The following is a 23,363-nucleotide window of genomic DNA, read 5'->3' on the forward strand; positions in this document are numbered from 1 at the left end:
AGAGTTTACACGTTTGAATGTTAATTGTTGGGTTAAAGGTAATTGTGGAAAACTATGGGCCACAAATATAAAAAATTTCTCGTACTTAAAACCGATTTTCCAGTAAAAACCGTTATTTTAGAAAAAAAACCGCTGGTACGATGTTTAAGCAAACCGGCCAAAAATACCGGGCTCTAAATACCGACCTGTTGTGCAAAATTCGGTTAAACCGGTTCAACCGGCCGGTTTGAACCGGTTTTTAAAACACTGCCTAGAAGAACAACATGTAAAAGAAAAAAACAGGAAAAATATAAAACTTCAAATAAATATTAAACAACCATCGTTATAGGTATTGTTCCAATATAACACATGAACGGAAAAACTTACCGGAAAAACGTAAATACCTAGAAATATTAGCTTCATCGTTGTTTTTGATTTAGAACCTAAACTACAATGAAAATAAATATAAAAAGATTAGGGGTGTGTTTGGCAAAGGGCTTTTAGAAGCTTTTTAGGGGCTTTAAGCTACAAGCTTTTAGAAAAAGCTCCTATATAATAAAAAGTATTGTTTGGTAAGAGGAGCTTAAAGCTTTTAGAGGATGAGAAAAAGCTCTAAATTGAAACGCTACTATTGGTAGCGTTTGAAAAAAAGCTCTACAAGCTTTTACATTTGAATTTACAATTTTGGTACTTGAACTTATATCAATTTTTGTTAATTTATATAATAGTTACATATTCAACCCTTATTCAAAACTAACTACCCCCATGACTTTTTTAGGAGCTATAACTTTTTCACACGTTAATAATTTTTTAAACAAATTACATCATAAAAACGAGCTTTATTCTCTTTAATTTGAGTATGATATTGGTATACTTCTTTAACTTTAAAAAATTAACATCCTACGTGATTATCGGTTATGATCGGTAAAAAGTCGAGTCAGATGAGCTCGAGTCATGTGTAAGACCAAATTAGGAGTCGAGTCAGATGAACTTGAGTCATGTGTAAGACCAAATTAGGAGTCGAGTCAGATGAACTTGAGTCATGTGTAAGACCAAATTAAGGTCAGAACGAGTCGATACAAAAATGATTAAATTAGTTCGATTCGTGTCGGTACGCTTTTGAGTCAAAGGGGTCAGGTCAGAACATATTTCAGATTAAACAGTGCATGTTCAGAAAGAGATTCATATCAAAATATGTTGGTTTAAAAAAATTATCTATTTGAAAATTACTATATATTTCAGCTTTATTTCTTGATTTTCGACATCATTTACAAGCATACTACTTTTCATGACGTCTACATTTAGGTTATGTATGCACTGTCATCAGGTGAATCATGTACCGACACTGATTATGCGGTTGATGTTAGGTTGTGTGCCCATTCCGCCGCACCACGCAGGCACCCAGCTAGTTTTATTAAAAGCTTTTGCTACTCTGCTAAACACCTAAATATTTAAAAGCTACAGCTGACAGCTTCTAGCTTCCAGCTTACAATTAACAGCTACCAGCTAGTTTTGCCAAACATACTCTAGATCTACAATAACCGGAAAAAATATGATGTTGCCGGGAAAAGATATAACCTTGCCGGAAAATCATATAACATTGTTGGCCATTAGAGTATAATATATAACCTTACCGGAAAACGATTAATCTCGATCTACATTACCAGAATATAGAAGATGGTGGATGGTGGAGTTAGTAAGCCGAGAGAGAGAGAGAGAGAGAGAGAGAGAGAGAGAGAGAGAGAGAGAGAGAGAGAGTGAGTGAGATTAAAATGATTATGGTGGAAAATCTTAAGATTTAAATAAGTTTTTTAGTTGTTTGGTGAACATGACACGTGGCATCATAATAAAGAGGACACGTGGCAGCATAATAGAGAATCTGAGAATGGAAATTTCCTGACTGGATTGTCAATATGGACAACCTAGTAGAAAGTCATGTGAAGGAATGGTTTTGCTTTAATAATACATACAGATATGAAGATTTTAAAAAGATTCTAAAATGCTATAGCATGTTCCATCGCATACTACACACAATTATGTAAAGATATTATCACTGACTATACCGAACATGAAGATTAGATATCATAGTTAATCTTAATTTCTAAAATCAATGATATAGATCCACATATTTTTTTAAGGGTGGAGGGTGTGGACCACAGGTAATCCGGGTTGAGACGGTGTTAATCCGGGTTGAGCATTAACACTGTCGCCACTCTCATAAACGTTGTTGGCTGGTAATGAATCCGGGTAATACTATCTGATGAAAGGACTTGGAATAGTTGTTCAATGGTTTTATTTTTTATCACTGTATCTAATATATTTTTTTCTTTCTCATTTATAAATATCACATACACTCTCCATTATTTTTCTATTCACTATCTTACTTACAACTAGGGGTGCAAACGAGTCGAGTCGAGCCGAGCCCGAGCTCGACTAGGTTCGAGCTCGGCTCGTTTAACTTACATATAGCTCGAGCTCGGCTCGTTTCGAGCTCTATTTTCAAAGCTCGAGCTCGGCTCGTGAATGAATTTTGAAGCTCGAGCTCGGCTCGGGCTCGACTCGTTTACTATTTATCAATTATTTTTTATATAATTATAATTATTTTATATATTTTTTCTATTATAATTTTATGTATAAAAGAGTATATATTATTCAGTTATTTTTATTTATTTTTTCATAACATTATATTTATTAATTATTAAATATATATTTTAAAAAAATTATATAAATGCCAGGCTCGTTTAGGCTCGCGAGCCTGCTCGAGCTCGATAACTAAAGCTCGGGCTCGGGCTCATTTATTAAACGAGCTTATTTTTAGGCTTGAGCTCGGGCTCGGGCTCGATAAAGCTCATTTATCAAATTTTTACTATTTTTCTTCAAAGCATCACTTTATAGAGCAACCAAATCTCGAATTGAGAATTAGAAGAGAGACACAAACATGGAGCTATAAAGAAATTACATTAGCAAAGGCTTGGGTCCATGTTTTCGAATACTTGGACCCTATGAACTAACGAACATTGGTTATTACTTAAGCCATAACTATTTTGCGTCAGAGAGAGGATCAAGCGATCGTACCGTGCACAAGTGTGTTTGAAATGACATAGTATGACGAGACAAATAAACATTCGTGATAACGGCACATTTGAAGTGAAGATGAGAGTTAAAAGTCGATGGAATTAAGAATAGAACTTTTATGTATTTTTTTTGTGAATAAAGTATTATTTAATTATTTATGTGTTTTTAAAATCTATGCATTTTTATCCATTTTTGTGTTTTTAAATTTATAATTTATTATTAAATTTTAATTATAATTTAAAATTCTTTGGGGTAATTGAAAGAAGCACTCAGTTGACCTCTTAACTTCAGCAGTTAGTCATATACTCATATCTTGGGATAATTTAAATGGTTTATGATCCTAAAAGGATGGGAGCAGATTTACGCGGTGCGATCTTGAAAGTGGTTTTATTGAGCACGTGTGTTAATTAGGCAAAAATCGTTGTGGTCATTTTGTGAGATAGACCACACATGCTGTTTAATGCATACATGGTGACGTGAGGATTCTCACTTAGTTTTCTTTCCAGAACCTTTTCAATTACCTCTTTACCTCACTGTAAGTTTTTTTTTAAAAAGCAAATATATTCTAAAACAAAGGACTACTCACAAGTGTATAACGAGAAAAAAAAAATCAAGCAAGAACAAGGAAAAATAACCTGCCTTACAATGGGTATGGTATATTGTCACCGCGCGATCTGTTATACTCTCTTCATCATGTATTGTCACATATCCATGCTAGGTTGGTGGTGTCCTACGTGACCATGTATTTATCATCTATCTTTCTCATCGACACTGGGTTCGCAAGGACCACTATTATTTGAAAAACGAATTATTGGAGATGTTCTTTATTGTAAATTCTGGCCGAACCACCTAGCTAGTTAGCTATTTATAACAGTGAATTATATATTTTGTCCTTTTGAGTGTATACCTCATTGTAGGTTGGATCTTTAATCCTTAATAATCACACTGAACATCCTTAAAGGATTTGTAGCAAATTACGTTCTTTATTCTACCGATCAACTATTTAGATCATCAACTCGATCAAGGCATGTAAGGGAGTGAGGGAGAGAGAGCGAGAGACTTACGATGAAATTCTAATTAGAGGGGAGGAAACATAGCATAAATGCATATGGGCCTGGATTTAATTACATAAAGAAACGATCTTTAGATTAAAGGATGAAATTTGTTATATACCTTTACGTTAGATGTCCAGTGTAGTTTTTTTTTTCTTTTAGCTAAAAGACCAATATTAAGGAAGAAAAATGTGGCAACTGACAAGAAGCAAGAAGTCCAACAGTACAAACAACCGAAAAACACACCAACTAGAACCATAACAAAATTCAAACTATATAAGAAAATTTTCAAAATTAAATTTACACCAGTTCTCCTATTCCAAACCCAATTTTTTGCTTCTATGATTGAACCACAAGAATGATCAGGATGTTTAATGTCATTAACCAGCTTATCCATTGACCCAGTTTTATTGTTAAAGATTATATAATTTCTTGGTCAAATCTTCCAATAAGTGACCACTAACTCTTATCTCTATTCTTCTTATGTTTTGTATGATAATCTAAAATATCTTTTTAACAATTTAATTTTTTTTATAGGCGAGCATGTAGATATCTATGGATGAGTGTGGAAACTAAGGGTGCAAACGAGCCGAGCTGCTCGCGAGCTACTCGAGATCGGCTCGTGAGAAAGCTCGATCGAGTCGAGCTTAAACGAGCCTAAAAGAAAGCTCCTTTAATAAACGAGCATGTGCCCGAGCTTCACTTATCGAGCTCGAGCCGGCTCGCGAGCCTAAACGAGCCTGTCCTTTATATATTCTTTCTATAAATATATATATTAATATATACATATATAATTAATAGTTATTAATTGATATGTATAATTTTATGAAAAAAAAACTAAATAACATATATATTATTCTATATATAAAGTTATAATGAAAATAGATATACAAATATAATTATAAATGTGTAAAAAAGTAATTAATAACTATTAAACGAGTCGAGCCCGAGCTGAGCTCAAGCTTGAAAAACTACGAAACAAACCGAGCTCGAGCTTTATAAATAAAGAACAAAACGAGCAGAGAGCTCGAACTCTGTATAATTTAAACGAGCCGATCTCGAGCCTGATCGAGCTCGGGCTCGGCCCGAATCGTTTGCAACCCTAGACTGGAAACTATATCTTCCCCACAAATAAATCGAAATGCGATATTAATTTAATTATTCATTTGTTTACTGTGAACCCGTCTTGTGATATGTATGCCACGGGGTACAACTTGACCAAAAGCCCCCAACCAATTTTGGACCCATTGAACTTTTTATTTAATAATCTGATTAATTACCCTAATAATGGGATGAACCATGAATGCAAATATGCTATTTGTTAGTTTATACTTTTATTTATAATATTTTTTCACAATTCATTAAATCTTATGGTGCATTTTTTTTCTCTAATCAACTACATCTCATATGATCTCATTAAAAAAAATAAAAAAACCTAACCCCCCCCCCCCCACCCCATACCCCAAAACCGCCAAAAAAAAAATTTTCATACCACCAAAAACCTAACACTAAAAGCTAGATTAAACCCAAAACTAAACCGGGATATTATTTTGTTCTGAACGAGGAATGCTACATAAAGATTTTGTTTTTTTACCTTCTTTTGCATTTTTTTTGTTTTATAATTATTTTAAACTTTTTTAAAGGAGTTTTTTTTTGTCTTAGAAAAATGATGCGATGTATGTGATCAATAAGATGGAAGGAGATAATTAAGGGCTAGGAAGGGATTTCTCAGTTCATCACATTTTTAGAGTTCTCTTTTGAACATGTATATGTATGTATGTATACATGACATGAACTCAAATGTATGTATGCATGCATGCATGACATGAACTCAAATAACCGGGTTGACTCAAAATTCAGTGGTTCACATTCGATTTAAAAAAACAAATTCGTTTGGACAAGGATCCATTACAAGTTTATGGTTGTGTTTGTAAAACTTTAAATTCGGCTCTGTGTTTCCTACGCCTTAATGCAGGGTCAAATTCCACATTGTTAAACAATTATTTTTTCTTACGACGGCGACTTTCTTTTGTGTTGTCATCATATTTCTAATTTGATTCTTTGAAGAGCTCCGTTATCTAACTCTGGACAGATTATGTTATTAAAACCGAGCTCACGCTGGCTTTAGAGTTGGCTTGGGCATTCCTAAAGAAAACCATACCGCCGGCTGCCACTTAACAGTTATTGTGTCACCACAATAGTAGAATTCTCTACACATGTGAGACTAAAACCCAGGTGAACTCGGGGTCTGAACTGACAAACTCGTAAGGCCTAACTCAAATATTTCATTGTCAATATCCATCCAAAATGTCACACGTGATTGACGAACTTTGGTCTCCATAGAAGAACCCAAACTTTCTACCACTAAGCCACAAATAGGGTATGATTGAACAATTATTTATCTTGGTTTTTTCTCATTTTAAAATTTTTATACTATGAATAATAGTAAAACGATAAAAATATTCATAAAGAAAACAATTGATATAAACCAAACTCTCTCCCTCCTTCCCTCCCTCCCTCCCTCGGATTTGTTTCCTTATGAAGGTATAAATAACTAAATACACACCAACAACAAACCAAACTAATTAAAGATGTCTATAAAGATGGAAAAATAAAAACCCAACCTTAAAAATTCCGCACCACATTCTCTTCTTCAATCATCTAAGAGCATTTCCAGCTCATTATCTAGAGTTGTTAAACTCATATAATCTGGGGTAATTTTGAGAAAAACCCATTAAAATCACCTCTCCAATCCATTCTCTATTATTTATAGGAGTTATATGGCAACTAAAGTAAAAAAACCTAAATATAAGGTCTTATTTTTTATCCATACCATAATATATCAACTATCTCCCAAGTATCATATACTATATAACAAGACAAAAGAAAAAGTAATTAAAAAAAATAATTTATGGATATGAATAGGGAATAGAATGTGTAAGATTTTTGAAAAATGATAGATAAATTTATAAAATGGTGTCTTTTAGTTAAATATAGAGAAATATATGGAATATGATGAGAATGCTCTAAATTAACTAAAAATCATAATTCCTTAAATTTATCTAAGATTTGTAAAAACCTCCTACATCCCATCTGATATAATAATACGGAATGCGTAGGGGATTGCTAAATATACCAATTTAATGTAGTTTTCCATATAACTCTGTGGATAAAGGTCAAGGTTTTAAGAATGAGTCGTATGAGTCTTTTTAGTTAAAACCTTATTTTTTACCCTTTAAACTTAAAAATTTTGTAATTTACCAACTTCGATTTCGGTGCCCGTAATTAGTCATAAATCTAGTTGCTTGTAAATCATAAGACAAGAATAAACATATTCACTAAAGGTGCAAAAAAGGACCCTCTTAGCCATAAATCTAGTTTCATGTGTCATCAAAACTCAAAAGACACATCATCATCAACACCCTCACCTACCTCAAGATGTCTATAATTAAGGCAAAGTGAAGAAAAATTATTGTACTACATGATTTTTGTTTTTGTTCATTATACTTCATAGATAGTAGGCGTCTGTAAACAAAAACTAGTAACTTAATTTATATAAATTATAACAACTTAAACTCTAAAGTTCATTAAATATGAACGATCTAGATAGTATTGTCTCAAAATATTGATCAAAAAGCGTCTATAAATATGTATGTAAAACATGTATAAATGATGATACATCATGTACTAACTTTTTCAACTATAATATCCTCATCATCTAGGTTACCTAGCTAACAAGTTTGGTTTGATTTTGGTGGTGGTTGGGAAAGCGTGTTCTTCATGAAACTAGCCACATTAGCTTGCGCATCCTATGATTATTTTTCTCTAGCCGTGACCACGCTTCCTTCCTCCCTAGGTTGCTTAGAGACTTTTGTTATATGCCACTTTCGTCATAAGAGCATACGTATGGAAATATTTTATTGAAGGTTTTCTCGTTTTCTTCGTCTAATGGATCGTCTTCCGAACTTTCTCTTTGGCTGTCACAATCCTTTTTGCTTGTTCCTACCTCCTCTATTTCTCCCAGTATTTACCTCTCTCTTTTTGTCATTACGAATCTAGTTTTTGGTAAACCGAGTATTCCCATTTCTTCCAGCATATAGGGTTTGGCCTTGATGGTCTAGTATAACTTTGGTTTTTTATTGTGTTATTTTACTAGTTTTAATTAGTTTCCGGTGTGAACAATGGTACTTCGTATGAGTTTATGTGTTTCAAGTCATTGAATGTTAAAGATGCTAATTTCGGACTTGCACGAGAAGGGAATGAAGTCTCGGGAAGATTAGGGCGTGATTTGGAGTTGAACAACGAAAATAAAATATAATAAAATTTTTAATCTGTCGTTAGCTCGTGAAACGCGAGCTAGAGAGAAGAATTTCCTAGCTACACGCAAGGGAGCCAGGAATGTGTCACGACTCTTTTGTCCTTCGTGACACGCAAAGGACTACAACTTATCCCCTCGCTGCACACGAGGGATCCCGATTACGGAAAACGTTAAGGCTTGACCTATATAAACCATTTTATGAACTCTAATTATATATCTTCACTTCTAGCCATCTTGGGGATAGCACGAGGTGATTCCGATAGCCCCGTATCATCTCTAACCACCATCGGGGTTGTAGTTCATCATCCCGAATCTATAGGGGAAGCTTAATCGAAGAATATGTGCGGCTAGTCTCTTTCGAGACATTCTCGGACGTAGAGTATTGTATGATTTTAGTTTCTTTCATGTTTATTACTGGACTTTATGTGATTGTTGATTGACGAACTATGCTTCTTGATATTTAGTATTGTTAGACAAGCGTTCGATTTAGGTTTATTTCAATCTGGACGTTCACTTTGTCAATTGTAGTGATACTTGTTCGCATAGGGTTTGCTGATTATTTTTTATTTAATAAAGCATACAGTTGTCCTTAGCTGAGTCATGATGTAAACGAACCTTTAGTTACCACATGCGTATGTGTCACAATTTTTTATGCCTACGATTAGAATTTTTTAGTAAACAAAAACAATATTTTTCAATTGATAATTAGTTATTGTTCAATAATGTGAAATAGTTGAATGATTGTGCTTGAATCTTGGTTGTGATTTGTTTCCTATCAACTATAAAACTCATTTAACTAAGTGCATCCAAAGCTTTTTTTTTTTTTGTAAAAGAAGAACTTTATTAACAGTAATAAAGGGATCTAATTACAATAGAGGTAAGCGGGAAACAAGTTATGCCATCAATCCCTTTTGAATGGAAAATCTGATCCTACTAAAAACAAAGTTATTGTTTTTCAGCATCGATAAGTTACAACTGTGCATGACCCACTGAACTATTTTCAGAAATGTAGCAGCATCAGGGGCAAGTGACCCAAATGTATCGGAAGCAAAAAGAATGAAGGTGTGTTGATTGTCGACACAAGCCTTCGTGTGCTTAGCAATTTTTCCTGATATTGCCTTTAACACGGCCTGCCTAGCAGCAAACCCGATATCCCTAAGCCCAACAAGAGGGGACACTCCAGTAAGGTCCACACATGCATGCTTCCCCCCGCCCATCCAAACACAAGAATGTCTATTGGTCGGAGAGTAGACCTTCCTTCACGTAGATCTGACAAGTTACATGTTTTGTAAATAGCTTAGATAAATAGACAAACATATAATGTTGACCACACACTCCTCTGGATTCGATACCTGACTTACCCTGTCTATAGATTAAGTGGGCTTTTGCATGATTGTTACGACATGGCCATCATGCCTCAGACTTAATAGATACACCAACTAGTTATTTTGTCAAGGCTTATTGTCCAGCAAAGATGTTCAGGAACTCAGTTATACTCGGCCGGGTTACCTCACCATGGATAGCGGTAACAAAGCTATGATATGTAACATTTCAGATTTTTCTTTTTGTATTCTTGTAATCGTTACCCGACCCGTTTAAGGGTTCGGATCACTCGTTTAATGAACACATCTCATTTATTGAGTATTTAGTTTGTTATAGCTTTATTATTTATTAAATTTAATTAATATTTTATCAAAAACCAAACCCTAACCCACGCCTGGTCCGACCAGACGGTCCATGTGTCCGACCCGACCCAGCACACCCCAAACCCCTTCAAAATCTTCAATTCCCGCTCCTTTATGATCAATTAAGTTAGGTATTTGGCATATTCCACCGAATCAACGCTTAATCGACATCCAATTATAGATAAAACACGTTAATTCGTCTGTAAATTGATCAATTAGTTATATTAAGCCCCAAACAAACCCTAACTCGTGATATTATATAAACACTTCGTTATGGATCAATTAAAGTTACAGAAACCTCCTCCTCCCCGTCGCCAACGATTCCCCTAAACTTAATTCCGTTTACAATAACATCTTATCACCTAAATTAACCTACTTCTGGCCGCAACTCATTTGATCAATTTCACCATCTTACTAGTTGTTATAATTCGATTATTAGGTATGGTTGGAATCATGATCTGTCAGAGGACAATAGCCCTAAATTTGTTTGATCGAACATGGACCAGATTATCCAATTGGATAATCTAGGGTTCATGTCCCTTTAAACATACGTTTATAGATTTTCGGGTCTGCAATGTTAACAATTAGTTAAGTTGGCTCAGTTGGTTGGTCACATGTGTAGCAAGGGTTGGGTTGCGAGTTCGAACCCGACCCAGCCGGTTTTGGCATTCATTTTTGTTCTTTTTTTGTTTTTGTTAACTTTATTTAATTGTTTAAATTCCTTTTAACAATTATTATCCGCTACACAAATAAACATTTAAATATTATTATGAACAGACACATTGAATCATTTTCCCGTCATCCTAAAAAAACCGGTTTTACTAGCATTATATTAACATTATTATTACTATTAATGTTTATTATTATTATTATTTTTATTAGTATGGTTACTATTATTAGTAATATTATTACTATTGTTTAACTATTATTATTATTATTATCATTATAAATATTAATTGGAAAAAAATTCATAAATAAGTATCACCTTTATCAAAAAAATCTTGAATATTATTTAAACTTAAATATTCCATTTAAGTTCCACGTTTGTTTATTTCCTTATACTTAATAATCCTCTAAACAATCAAGTTCGTGATAGATTCTAAAACTTCTTAAGTTCGTTCCATATTAATTCGTTTATTATATTAAGAACCTTCGTAGACGTAGCGCGAGGAGTTTGATTGCTTTTATTGTATTCTCATCCTCATCAACGCTTTTACAAGGTAAGTAAATACACATCCCCGGTTTTAGCGTTTTACATTTTTGGGGGCGTTATGCGTTCAAAATCAACTTATTGTTTTCACTACAATTCCGTTATATGCATAATTGTAATTGCTCGATTAGTTGTTACACGTGAATATGACTATGTGTTTAGTTTATGTTGGTTGGTACATCATCCTCATTAGGATGATCATATGTTGTCGGAGTAAACCGTTATCAATGCGATTCGGTTGAAAAGACAGCTTTTATTTATTGTTTACTAGTTGTAGAAATTTACGATTATTACATGGAATTGTCATTTTATTATTATATATACTCAAAAACTGTGGTTTACTTGTTCAACGTTATGTTGACAAAAATATATATTTTAACGCATGACGTAGGTAGCCTTATTGGATGAATCAAGTATTGGAAGTTAGATGATACCTTAGGTTGCTTTGATGAATGAAGAACACATTTGTTTTAAGTTATTTATGGTTTGAATTATTTATTTGTAACTGTATTTTTGAGACAATGTTTGTGCTTTTGAAATTTGATATATGAATGAATAATTTAGATATTGACACATGTATTTTACTTAATGTCTTCTGAGCTATGATACAATATTGTCGCGCCCCGGCATGTTCTGCCGTAGGTTGGGATGTGACATGATACTTCGACCCTAAACTCCGGATAAGTATTCGCTTCATACCGATATCATTAACCCTAGACTGTTGATCGAGCGCCTCGATTTCACGCAAAAAAATTTGTTTTTTGGATGTATTGTAAGATTGGAGGATCATTTTGGGAAGCCGTCATTAGTTCGCCTTCGACTAATTACAACCGAGCATCGTTTTTCTTATTTTGAACAAGGTTTCAAACATATCACACACTAGCTTTGTCTATTCTAGGTCTTGAATATGGTTAAGAACATCTTCGAATGTTGTGTTGATGATGAACATCGCATAACCCACTTTAACATGCATTTCCCAATACAACTGCTGATATCGTTTGTTGGTTATCTCATGTGTCGTTCGTTACATACCGTAGATCTTGCCCTTCAAGATAGGATTTGATCCATGTTGTCCTTTATTTGTATTTTCTTTAGGTTCAATGTAAGGCCCCGGTCCCGGTGCCCTATTTTAGCGCTGGATTTACTCATAAACACAGTTCTAAATATCATAGTAAATTAAAACTATCACGGAAACATCAAACTTCAACCATATATTACATAATCATTCAAATCTTTTCATAAAAATCACACTCTTGTCTTTTAACATAATATAAAAAATCATATTTAAACATCATAACATTCTTTTCAAAATGTCAACCTCTTCACTAGGGGTGTGCAGAATTTGAGTCGACCCGAAAAAACCCGAGAACCGGACCGAAAATTACCCAAAACCGAACCCGGGCCATATAAACAAACTGTTCTTCGGTTCCTATATTCTTCAAAATTCGGGTTCGGGTCGGTCCTCGGGCCTGGACTGAAGGTAACCGAAATTTTCAAGGCAGAACCGAATTTGATAGATCCAACTATGTAGTCCAAGTAGGTATTTCGCTTCAATGGAGATTATGATCAGAAGAAGAGGCATAAATTAAAAGAAGACAAAATATGTTAAAAAAATAGATGTTGACTATGTCTGGAAAAGAGAGATTAAAAAGAAACAAAATCATAATGCCTGAATCGATGTGACTATATGTCTGTAAATTTAGTTTATTTTATTTAAATGAAAATCAAGAAATAGTCATCATATTTATACTAAATCCACATGCTTCGTGACATTTAATTATCAAATATATTATTATTATTATTATTATTGTAACTTAAACATCAAACATATTGAAAAAAATATTATAATTTAGATGCTATATAAATTTACATATAAATTTGGATTTTAAACTATAATATATTAAAATTTTAAATCCATTTGAAAAATAACTTGATGGATTATTGGGAACACAATTAGGTGAAGAGTCAGCTTTATCTTGGAAACAAATATTGAGAATAAGCCATTTATTATATTCCTTTTAATATAATAACTTTTTTTTATCTAGATAAAACAACATTCAAACCTTTTTTTCATTACACACTGTATTTTCTTTAGTGTTCCCAAAGCTGTCTTCATCCTCAACATCGTCTTCTTTATCTCACCTTTTCTACTTCCTTCAACCTGCAAGAAAATACATGCTTCAAGTGCATGGAATCCAAGTAAAAAGTGTTTCATTTCTCGGTCTCGGTCTTATGCCCTAACCGATGAGACCGAAACCGAATGTGGCTGAAACCCGAAATGCTCAAACAGGTCGGGTCCTCGGTTACACATTTCATGCACCTGTCGGTCTCGGGTCGGGCCAGGTTATACCCGGTTCGGTCCGGTCTTACAACAATGTGCAACCCTACCCTTCACTCCAATGTCACGTGTCTTCATTCAAGCTAGTTACCTCAGCCTATTTATCTACGTGCATACTAAAAGTCAACTAAGCTAAGTGAGTTATAGTCAGGGTGTGTTTGGCATTCCTTATTTAAGGTGAAAAGAACTTATAGTGATAAGTTGAAAATGTATTGTGACTTTTTGATAAGGAGTTTTAGAAAAAGTGTTTGGATTAACATAAGTCAATAAGTTATTTTTTAAAAAGTGTTTGGTTTAACTTATTGATGTAAAATGACCAAAAATAACATTTTTTACAAGTGAATAACTTATTTTTAAAAAGTGTTTGGGATTACTTATTTATACCATTTTATACCTTTTTCATCTCTAGCATATTGAAAAAGAAATTACAAAATATACATCATAAATTTTTTTTACATATATAATAATTTTTTTGATTAAACCATAATAATACTACATTCATAATGTTTAAAAAACACCAACAATGCACAATAATAACAAAATAATGTCATACTATATCATCATGCAAATGCGAGTCGTCACAATCCATCCTATATAAATAGAAAAGAGTCGTCACCATCATCATGCAAACGATAACACAAATATAAGTAGAATAACACATATGGTCAAACGATAATGTCAAACGATAATACAAACATAAAACATAGTACAACAACACATAATGTCTAACGATAAGATAGAATGTAAAACAACTAATTAGTCTTCAGAAGTAACTTAAGGAGCCCCATCTTCGATTCATGAGTCTTTGGATACATAAAAGCATCACGGTTTTGCTTTTCGATTAAACACGCAATGCACTTAAATACTCATCGGAACCTTCTTCGAAACCAGGAAAAGTGATGACAATGCTCATGCAATCTTCAATTGTTGGGTAGGAGGCATTTGGTGGAAAAGTTTGTGTGCTTTTTGTTGATAAGACTTTCATTACGCCATCTATCTTTTCCTCCAAAGATGAAGCTTTGCTCTTGGTTGAACGCTTGTTGGCAACATCATTAGACTTCTTCCTTTTACCCGAACTACTTCAAGCAAAACTAGCAAACAAAGGCACATTAACACCCAAACTTATTTCATCACTGTCTCCCTTGCCCTCTATATTGCTATCCTTTTGAAATTGTAATGGAGTCATAGCTTGATCTCCTACGACAACCGAATCCCGAAACAAAGGAGCATAATGCGTTTCAAATATTTCCAAGTTTGCATCCCTAAATTTAACAAAGTCTTTATCTACCTACAAGATAAATTAGATAACATGAACAAATATAGTTTATCTACCTACTGTTACTATACAATATACCTACTGTTACTACACAATATAATTTTCAACTTTCTTTTTTTCTTTTTATTTTCTTTTACAAACAAAGATGGGTTATGTTGATGTTGATGTTGATGTTGATGTTGATGTTGATGTTGATGTTGATGTTGATGAATTATGAAGTCATTATTTTTGTTTTTTAAAAATCATACAGCAAACCATTATGAACTAAACAAATAGTTAAAAGCCATTATGCATTCATGCATTCAGCAAACAATACAGTTTATAGACCATTATGCATTCAACAAAGTCAATTTTTTTTACAAACCATTATGCATTCAGGTTTGACCCGATTAACCCGAAACTCGATCGGGTTGACCCGATTAACACCCCTAACTACAAATGATTAAAAAAACAGTAGGAGTGTAGAACTTACCTTTATTTTTTCATCCCACCACTCAGGCGAAGCATCGATTAAACTTCTCGTCCTACCAATCCCCGTTTCATGCCTCATCAAGCGGTCATAAAGCTTCCATTCTTTTTTCATGACGTCCCATTTGTTTTTAATTTGTTTCTCATCAAAGGTTATGCCCATTTTTTCATGCATGGTTTGAACTATATTCTTCCACCCAATCTTACTAAAGTGAGTACCGGGTCTATTCCCTTTTCTAAGTTCAAGCAAGCACGCATCGATAAACTCCTTGAACATATGATTACCCCACAAGACTTTTTTTTGTTTTTCGTAGTCTTAAGCATACTATATCCATGATTCATACACAAAAACATCCAATATACCAAGGTGAACACACATTAGTGAATATAAGAAAACAACCATGGATGAATGAGCAAACAACTAACATATGTCATTGGTACATTAAAATATGAAGTTTTAACTTGAGTATAGCAAATAGATCATGAACACCTAAGCTTTTTTACATATGAACATGTGTCATGCATAAAGATTATTTGCAACAAAACATAATATGCATCTAATAACACACCATAAATATAAAATCTAATAAGACTAGTTAACTTAAATCCATAAACATAAACCCCAATGCTACTTAACTTAAATCCAATACTACTAAAATCACCAAAACACCAAGCATGTTTCAACTGAATAACTTGCAAACGAATTTAAACACCAGTTACAAGCGAATCAAACGGACTGAAAATCTATATGTACAAACCTGGTGACCTGTGTTTTTCAAATTGTACACCACCGTGTGTTTTTCTAATGGAAGAAGATGAGGCAGGTTCATATTAATAAGGGGCATTTTAAGAATGAATTCAATGTTACTAGGGGTATATGAGATTGGCAGATAGATGAATTCAATTAATCGATGAGTTTGGTGTGCTTTTGGGGAGCGAATTCAATGATCAATTAGGGTTGAAGAGAGCTGGGTTAATGAACGGCAGGGAGGTAGGCGGATGTGGTGGGTGGGTGAAATAATGATAAACAGGGGAGATGTATAGGATCTGGTGGAGGGTGGAAAGGGTATTTTAAAACATATAAGGAGATAAGTTAGGACATCCCAACTTATTCAAAACCCATCTTTTAACCTTATAAATAAGGAGAAACCCATAAGTTCTTATAACTTCCCAAACACTAAAATGGAGAAAAAAGGACTTATTCAATTTCATAAGTTATAAGGAGAGAAAAATAAGGAATGCCAAACACCCACTTAATCAGATAACATACATTACATTCACATACTATATTCTTACCATCCTTTACTTTCTTCTATACATTCATTCATTCATTCTTTCAAACTTTCATTCTTTCTTTTATTAATCATACATAGTGCATACATAACTATCTCTACGTGTTAAAGAGCATTTTGCCTTACATACCTCAGATATATTAGGGTCCGGTGCTCTTCATCCTCGAATATTATTAGGTTCCGGTGCCCGTCATCCTCGGATATTATTAATGTTTGGTGCCCTTCTTTCCATACAACCATACATACAATTCATTACATATATTTTTATATACTTCGTAAATACTCTTAAACTTTTCTATTTCATTTATCAAACATTCACATATTATACACTTACCACTTAAGATAAGTGTATTAACTAACCACATCAAGTATGCATACAACCCCGAAAACATAACTAAAAAATGGGGCTAGAAACTCACATGTGTCCTGTTTCTTTCTGACTTTGTGGTCACACCTCATCTAAGCTGGGCACGACTAACTGTGTAACAATTAACAAGCATCACTTAACTACTCCTAATTATATCATATTTCTAGGTTAGTGAAACCCCTAGCTAACAAGGTCTGGGGGCAGCGCCCCTGACAACGAGGTTCTAGGGGCGGCAGCCCCTAATAGGGTCCAAGGGGCCGAGCCCCTGGCTGGGGTTAAGCTGGATGTGACATCCTAAAAATTTTAATTATGAATAAAGGAAGTTATGTTTAGTGATTTCGCGTAATTAATTAATATCGGGTAGGGAGCGGGTCTTGGACGTGGATTAATTGAGATGGGTTAAATGAGAATGGGATTTCAGGGATATAAATACCCCCAAAATCCCAAAATATCTTCATTTTCACCAAACTCCCTAACACCCCAAAACACACACACACACCACACGCATACCGCCGCCGGCCGGCCGAGCCAAGGGAAGAGTCGGGCAGGTCCGAGAGAGAGCGATTAGTGTACTAGCAAGTAAACGAGATCCAAACAAGCCCAAAAAGGTATGATTCTTGATCTTTGAAGTTTAAAGATCCAAGCTTTTTTAGTGTATAAGCGACCGAAAATGGTCGGGAAGCGTAGTGGGTGATATTGAACCATAGCAAGGGTGTTAAAATCGCTCAAAATGCTGGAAAGAAACCGAACAGCGGCTGTCTGGGCAACTTCGCCTGCATCTGGGCAACTTCGCCTTCAAAGCGATGAACTTCGCCTGCAAGCTAAGTTCGCCTGATGAACTTCGCCTGCAAGCTAAGTTCGCCTGATGACAACTTCGCCTGAGGCCAAGTTCGCCTGATGACAACTTCGCCTAAAGCCAAGTTCGCCTGATGACAACTTCGCCTAAAGCTAAGTTCGCCTAAGGTTCAACTTCGCCTAAAGCCAAGTTCGGCTGATGACAACTTCGCCTAAAGCTAAGTTCGCCTAAGGTTTAACTTCGCCTAAAGCTAAGTTCGCCTAAGGTTTAACTTCGCCTAAAGCTAAGTTCGCCTAAGGTTTAACTTCGCCTAAAGCCAAGTTCGATTAGGAAGTAAACTAAAAATCTAATAAAAAATGTGTTAAGACAGTTAATGGAAATAAAATTTTTCCAAGCTGACCTGGCAGCTCGACCCCAGCCAGGGGCTCTGCCCCTTGGACCCTGCTAGGGACTGCGCCCCTAGACCCCGCTGCCAGGGGCGCTGCCCCCGGACCCCCGTTCGTTATGGGTCATATAAAGATAGACATACATTATGAGAAGTGATAGTTAATTGATACGTATACTTGTTATACAGTCAGCCGTGCACAACTGAAGAAAGGAATTACGAATAACGGTGAACGTAACCGTGTTCAGGTGAGTTTCTAGCCCCATTCCTTGTTATGTTTTCGGGGCTGTGTGCATACTTGATGTGTTGTTAATACATTTATCCGAAGTGATAAGTGTATGCCCTACGTAATATATGTGTTATGTAAGAATGATTGCTTGATGGTACGTGAACGATCTTCGGATATTGCACGTACTGTCAGGTTGTAATGCTATGTATAAGGTAAGTATAATATGAATGCTTATGCGTATGAACGTGATAGAGATAATAAAAGAAGGAAATAATGATGTATGGTCGTATGGTTACGAAAAGGGGTACCGAGCCCTAATAATACTCGAGGTATGATGTATGGTTGTATGGTTACGAAAAGGGTACCGAGCCCTAATAATACTCGAGGTATGATGTATGGTTGTATGGTTACGAAAAGGGTATCGAGCCCTAAAAAAATACTCGGGGTATAATGTATGGAACGAAGAGGGAATCGAACCCTACTAATATTCGAAAACTAGGGACCAGACCCTTATAATATCTGTGATGTTAGGGACCAGACCCTTATAATATCTGTGATGTTAGGGAATCGAACCCTTTTAATATTCGAAACTAGGGACCAGACCCTTATAATATCTGTGATGGTAGGGACCAGACCCTTATAATATCTGTGATGTTAGGGAATCGAACCCTTCTAATTTTCGAAAAATAGGGACCAGACCCTTATAATATCTGTGAGGTTATAGGGCGAAAGGCTCTTTAAAACATATGATTATGTATGTAAAGAAAGTATGAAAGTAAAAAATGAAAGTAAAAGCACTTAAGTGTGTATGAAAGAAAGTTAAGAGGTTAAGTATGAAGTGTAAAGAATGTATTGTATGATTATGTAATTAACTAAAACTCACTCAGCGTAGCTGACTTTTAGTATGCACGCAGGTGAGTAGGATGAGACAGCTGGCTTGAGCGGGGACACATGGCAGAAGAATAAGAGCCTGGCATCTGAAGACTTACGATGTTTTAATTTTAATGTTTTAATGTGAAAGACAAAGGACGTTTTGAGACAAGTTATGAAATATTGTAATGTTTTATGAAAGTTTTATATTCCGCGTAAATGTTTTAATTAACTCTGATATTTAGAACTGTGTTTATGAGTAAATCCAACACGAAAGTAGGGTTACCGGTAACGGGGCCTTACACTGGAGTTCAAACCAATCGATTCGAGTTTTCAAACCAATCGAATCAAGTTTTAATTCGATACGATTTGTTTCTAATTCTGTTCAGTTCGTTCTTCCAATTCTATTCGAATCGTTTCCAATTCGATTCGTTTTCCAAACAAATCAAGTTTCTCAGAACTCGATTCAAACATGGTTTTTCGTGTATTTCCATTCTAATCACTTTTTACATCCAGTCATGTCTGTTTAACTGATAAAATGAGTCCCAGGTCATAACAACTTTTTTTACTCATTCTAACATGTTTCAAACATCACTTGTTTGTCCCGTTTCGTTCCAAACAACTTGTTTACATTAAAGTTTGCATTTTATTAGCACAAATCCTAGGGCAATCTGACCTAAAAAAACTTAACATTTAATCTAAAACATATCATTTTAGGTCACTTCTTGCTTCGGGTCTGATTCAACACGTAAATCTAGACATGTTTCTTTGTTGTTTGACGAAGATCTAACACAAATTCTTCTTGGTTCGGATTCGAATCTGAGCCGAAATCAAAGAGGAGTGTTTGTGTGTGTTTTTGAATGTGCAGGGATTCAAAGTTGGTGGAACGAGGCTTTCAGGGTTTTATGGAGGTTTAAGGGTGTTTATATACTTCTAAGCCCATGGACCTAAGGCCCATCACCGTCCCTTATTCCATCTTTTATTGTCCAAGCCCACACTCTATTATTTTTATTTAACTTAACTAAATAATAACACACCATTTAGTAAACAAAATTCTTTTATTTATTATTATTAAAAGTAGGATGTCATATTCAGCTTCCTAATTCCTCCTAAAACTTGTAATTCTGCCATAATTTTAGACTCTTTGATCTGGGATTGGTTCTTCGTTGCAATCAATTTCTTTTTCTTGCCTTTGATCGGTTTCTTCAATCACCAAAAATGAGCGTACCCATGATCGTTTAGGCTCTAGGTCTTCGTGTTTGGTTTGTTGTTCTTGTATAAGGTCTTAGAATAGTACCATCAATCAATTACAAGTAACTCTTGATCACCTCTTCAACCAAATTGCTATTACGAACTTTAAAGGCTCTAATACCATATGTTGGAAAGTGAAACAAACCAACCGCAACACCCACTTCTGCTTCTAACATGAAAACGATGCTCAAACATGGGAGTTACTCTTTTCTTTATGAATAATCAAACGAAAACTTACAATGAAAAGAAAACATGCCTAACACTAAACTTAAGGAATAATAAAAACAAGAATTAGGAACTTAAAAAACTCTAATTATTATTATTATTATTATTATTATTATTATTATTATCATTTTATATATAATATAATACACGACTTTGGTGTCGCAAGTACCCGATTAGGCCACTTGGTGGCACCTTAGTGTCATTTTTTTGTCTTTTTTAGTTCCAGTACATCGACCAAATGTTTTTTTCCGGTACCAACGACCTAATTCGCACTGACTCACCATATTTTATTTTAGTTCCAATATCGTAATAAATATAAAGAAAACTGACCAATGCCAAATTTGTTTTTGTTCTAAATAAAATACACTCCATAAACAAAATAAGTTATGCACCAAAATTTACTTTTAGTCCTTAAACTAATGATGTCCTCCAAATCGCGCATTCGAAATCAACTCCAATATAAAATTGTTTATGACCCCATTGAAGAGTGAAAAGACAAATAATATCCATTCCATGTTGAGGCTCGTCACCACCAGTTACCAACTTATGCTTTAGTTTTAAAAGGCTACCATCCCAATTCCCAAGCATTCTTGTTTAATGACTGACCCTGGCCATTTATTAAGTTATGGCTTGTAGGGGTGCATCACTTACCCAAGACTTTAATTTTATTCAATGGTAATTGATGTGGATCAAAAGATCTAAGAAACATAGTAAATACTGACAGCTAGTGAACATGAGATAAAGCATCTGCAACTACATTTTCACTCCTTTCTTGGATACTTTCTGATGCAATAAATGCTTCAAGCTATGTTGATCATTCATTCTTAATAATGAATCCATTCAGAACCAAATAACGGTGCCAATGCTTGATCACTAAAATAACTGCAAGCAACTCCTAGACATAAATAGAATATAATTGCTGCCTTGTTGATATCACTCAACTAATGAACAAACAGTGTCGGGTGATTGTTCTACATGAGAACAACACCAATACATTTAGAGCATGCACTTTTGTTTCCAAGGTAAACTTTTTTAAAATTCGGAAGAGCTAAAACTGGAGCCAAACTCATTCCATGTAAAATCATGAACTTCATATAATTTTACTTTCATTTTTGTTATTTCTACCATTTTCAATGTTGTCCTAAGTACTTCTTCAATCGATTTCTCCATTTCGTCTACCGATGATTCTAATCTAATTATTCACCTTCCATGTTCTTTGAGTGCTTTCTCCAATTCTAGATTGCGAGTATCTTTTCTTGAGATTACTATACTTCAATTGGTGCCACCTTTGTTGCCGGTGCAAGTAGTGTTCTAGTACCGCTCTAATGATAGGGGAGAAAGAGAACTCTAGAGAGAGCGTAAGAGACTCTTAATGTTTTTTTCTGATACCCTTTACAATATTGTTGACTGACTATAAGTTATTAGTTCATAAACACTTTTATGGTATTAGAGTTAGCTTTAAACTAAAATACAAGTTTATTAAGTGTTACTAAAGTTATACCATCACTTCCTCCATATTAGATCAAATCGAGTAAGCTCATAAACAAAGTTTAACCTTTTTTGATTGTGTTTTATGTTTTCAGTTCCTTTAATCACTAATTAAGCAATGTAATTTCCTTTCATTCACTTCCATAGATCAATCCACGAATATAAGTTTCTGAAAAAGGGGTTCGAAATGTCACCCTAACTCATCAGTACTCTGAGAAGCATGTGCCTATCACTCCAACAATAGGACCAAAGATGAACTATAGAAATGATTCATATCATCAAGTGTACCAATTCTAAAGCATATCAAACAATTATTTCATATTTGGCATTGTGTTAATAAGATGAAGGGAAAATTAATTATTTGATGTAAAAATGTTAATACTTTCTATAGGTTCAAAAATATTCAAATACTAAAATCAATCCTAGATCTATGTTCTTTTTAGGTCATAAAAGTTTAAAACTGCAACAATATTCGTATCTTTATGGTCTATAATGTAATATGAAAACAATACTCCAATCAAACATGGCACACAACATTAAGACTTCAATTCCTTACTCAAGTTGCATGATTCAAAGTATATGACACCACCCACTATGGCACTGGGCTAATACACCAGCCCAATCAATAGCCCAACAGGAAAAGACAACAAGAAGTCTATTACATATAAAATCCTTAATTTACTCATACACCTGCCCAGTCCGATAAATTGTGTGTGTTATTATTTGTGTTCATATTGCTTCGGGACTTGAGTAACCATAACTCACACCCACACCCACACCCACACCCACACCCACACCCACACCCACACCCACACCCACTGTTTAGTACGTAGTGTAAATTTACTCGTTATTCATTTGAAAATTTTGAGCCTCTGAAGAAACACGAATCTAATCTTGTATGGGATTCGATATATATTTTCACCGGATATGGATTAACGGATAAATCAGGTTGAAGTGAGTAGAACCTGGCTAGATCCAGATCTAATTGTAAGGCCCCGAACCCGGTAGCCTTACTTTAGCATTGGATTTACTCATAAACACAGTTCTGCAAATTCAGAG

At 34.6% G+C, this 23,363-nt stretch overlaps 1 protein-coding gene across 1 annotated transcript; it reads right to left on the reverse strand.

The window, feature by feature from the left end:
• Nucleotides 1–14,738: 14,738 nt before the first annotated feature.
• On the reverse strand, nt 14,739–15,564 carry LOC143551788 (uncharacterized). The gene is made up of 2 exons (XM_077042145.1): nt 15,406–15,564; nt 14,739–14,945 (listed from the first exon to the last, which is right to left on the reverse strand). Exons 1-2 carry the CDS (start codon nt 15,562–15,564, stop codon nt 14,739–14,741), a joined length of 366 nt encoding a protein of 121 aa, XP_076898260.1.
• Between the last annotated feature and the right edge of the window lie 7,799 nt (nt 15,565–23,363).

Source organism: Bidens hawaiensis, unplaced genomic scaffold (assembly GCF_021521415.1).
Source record: "Bidens hawaiensis isolate Kalapana, Puna unplaced genomic scaffold, B.hawaiensis_p1.1 tig00016566_1, whole genome shotgun sequence".
In the NCBI taxonomy this organism is placed as follows: Eukaryota; Viridiplantae; Streptophyta; class Magnoliopsida; order Asterales; family Asteraceae; genus Bidens; species Bidens hawaiensis.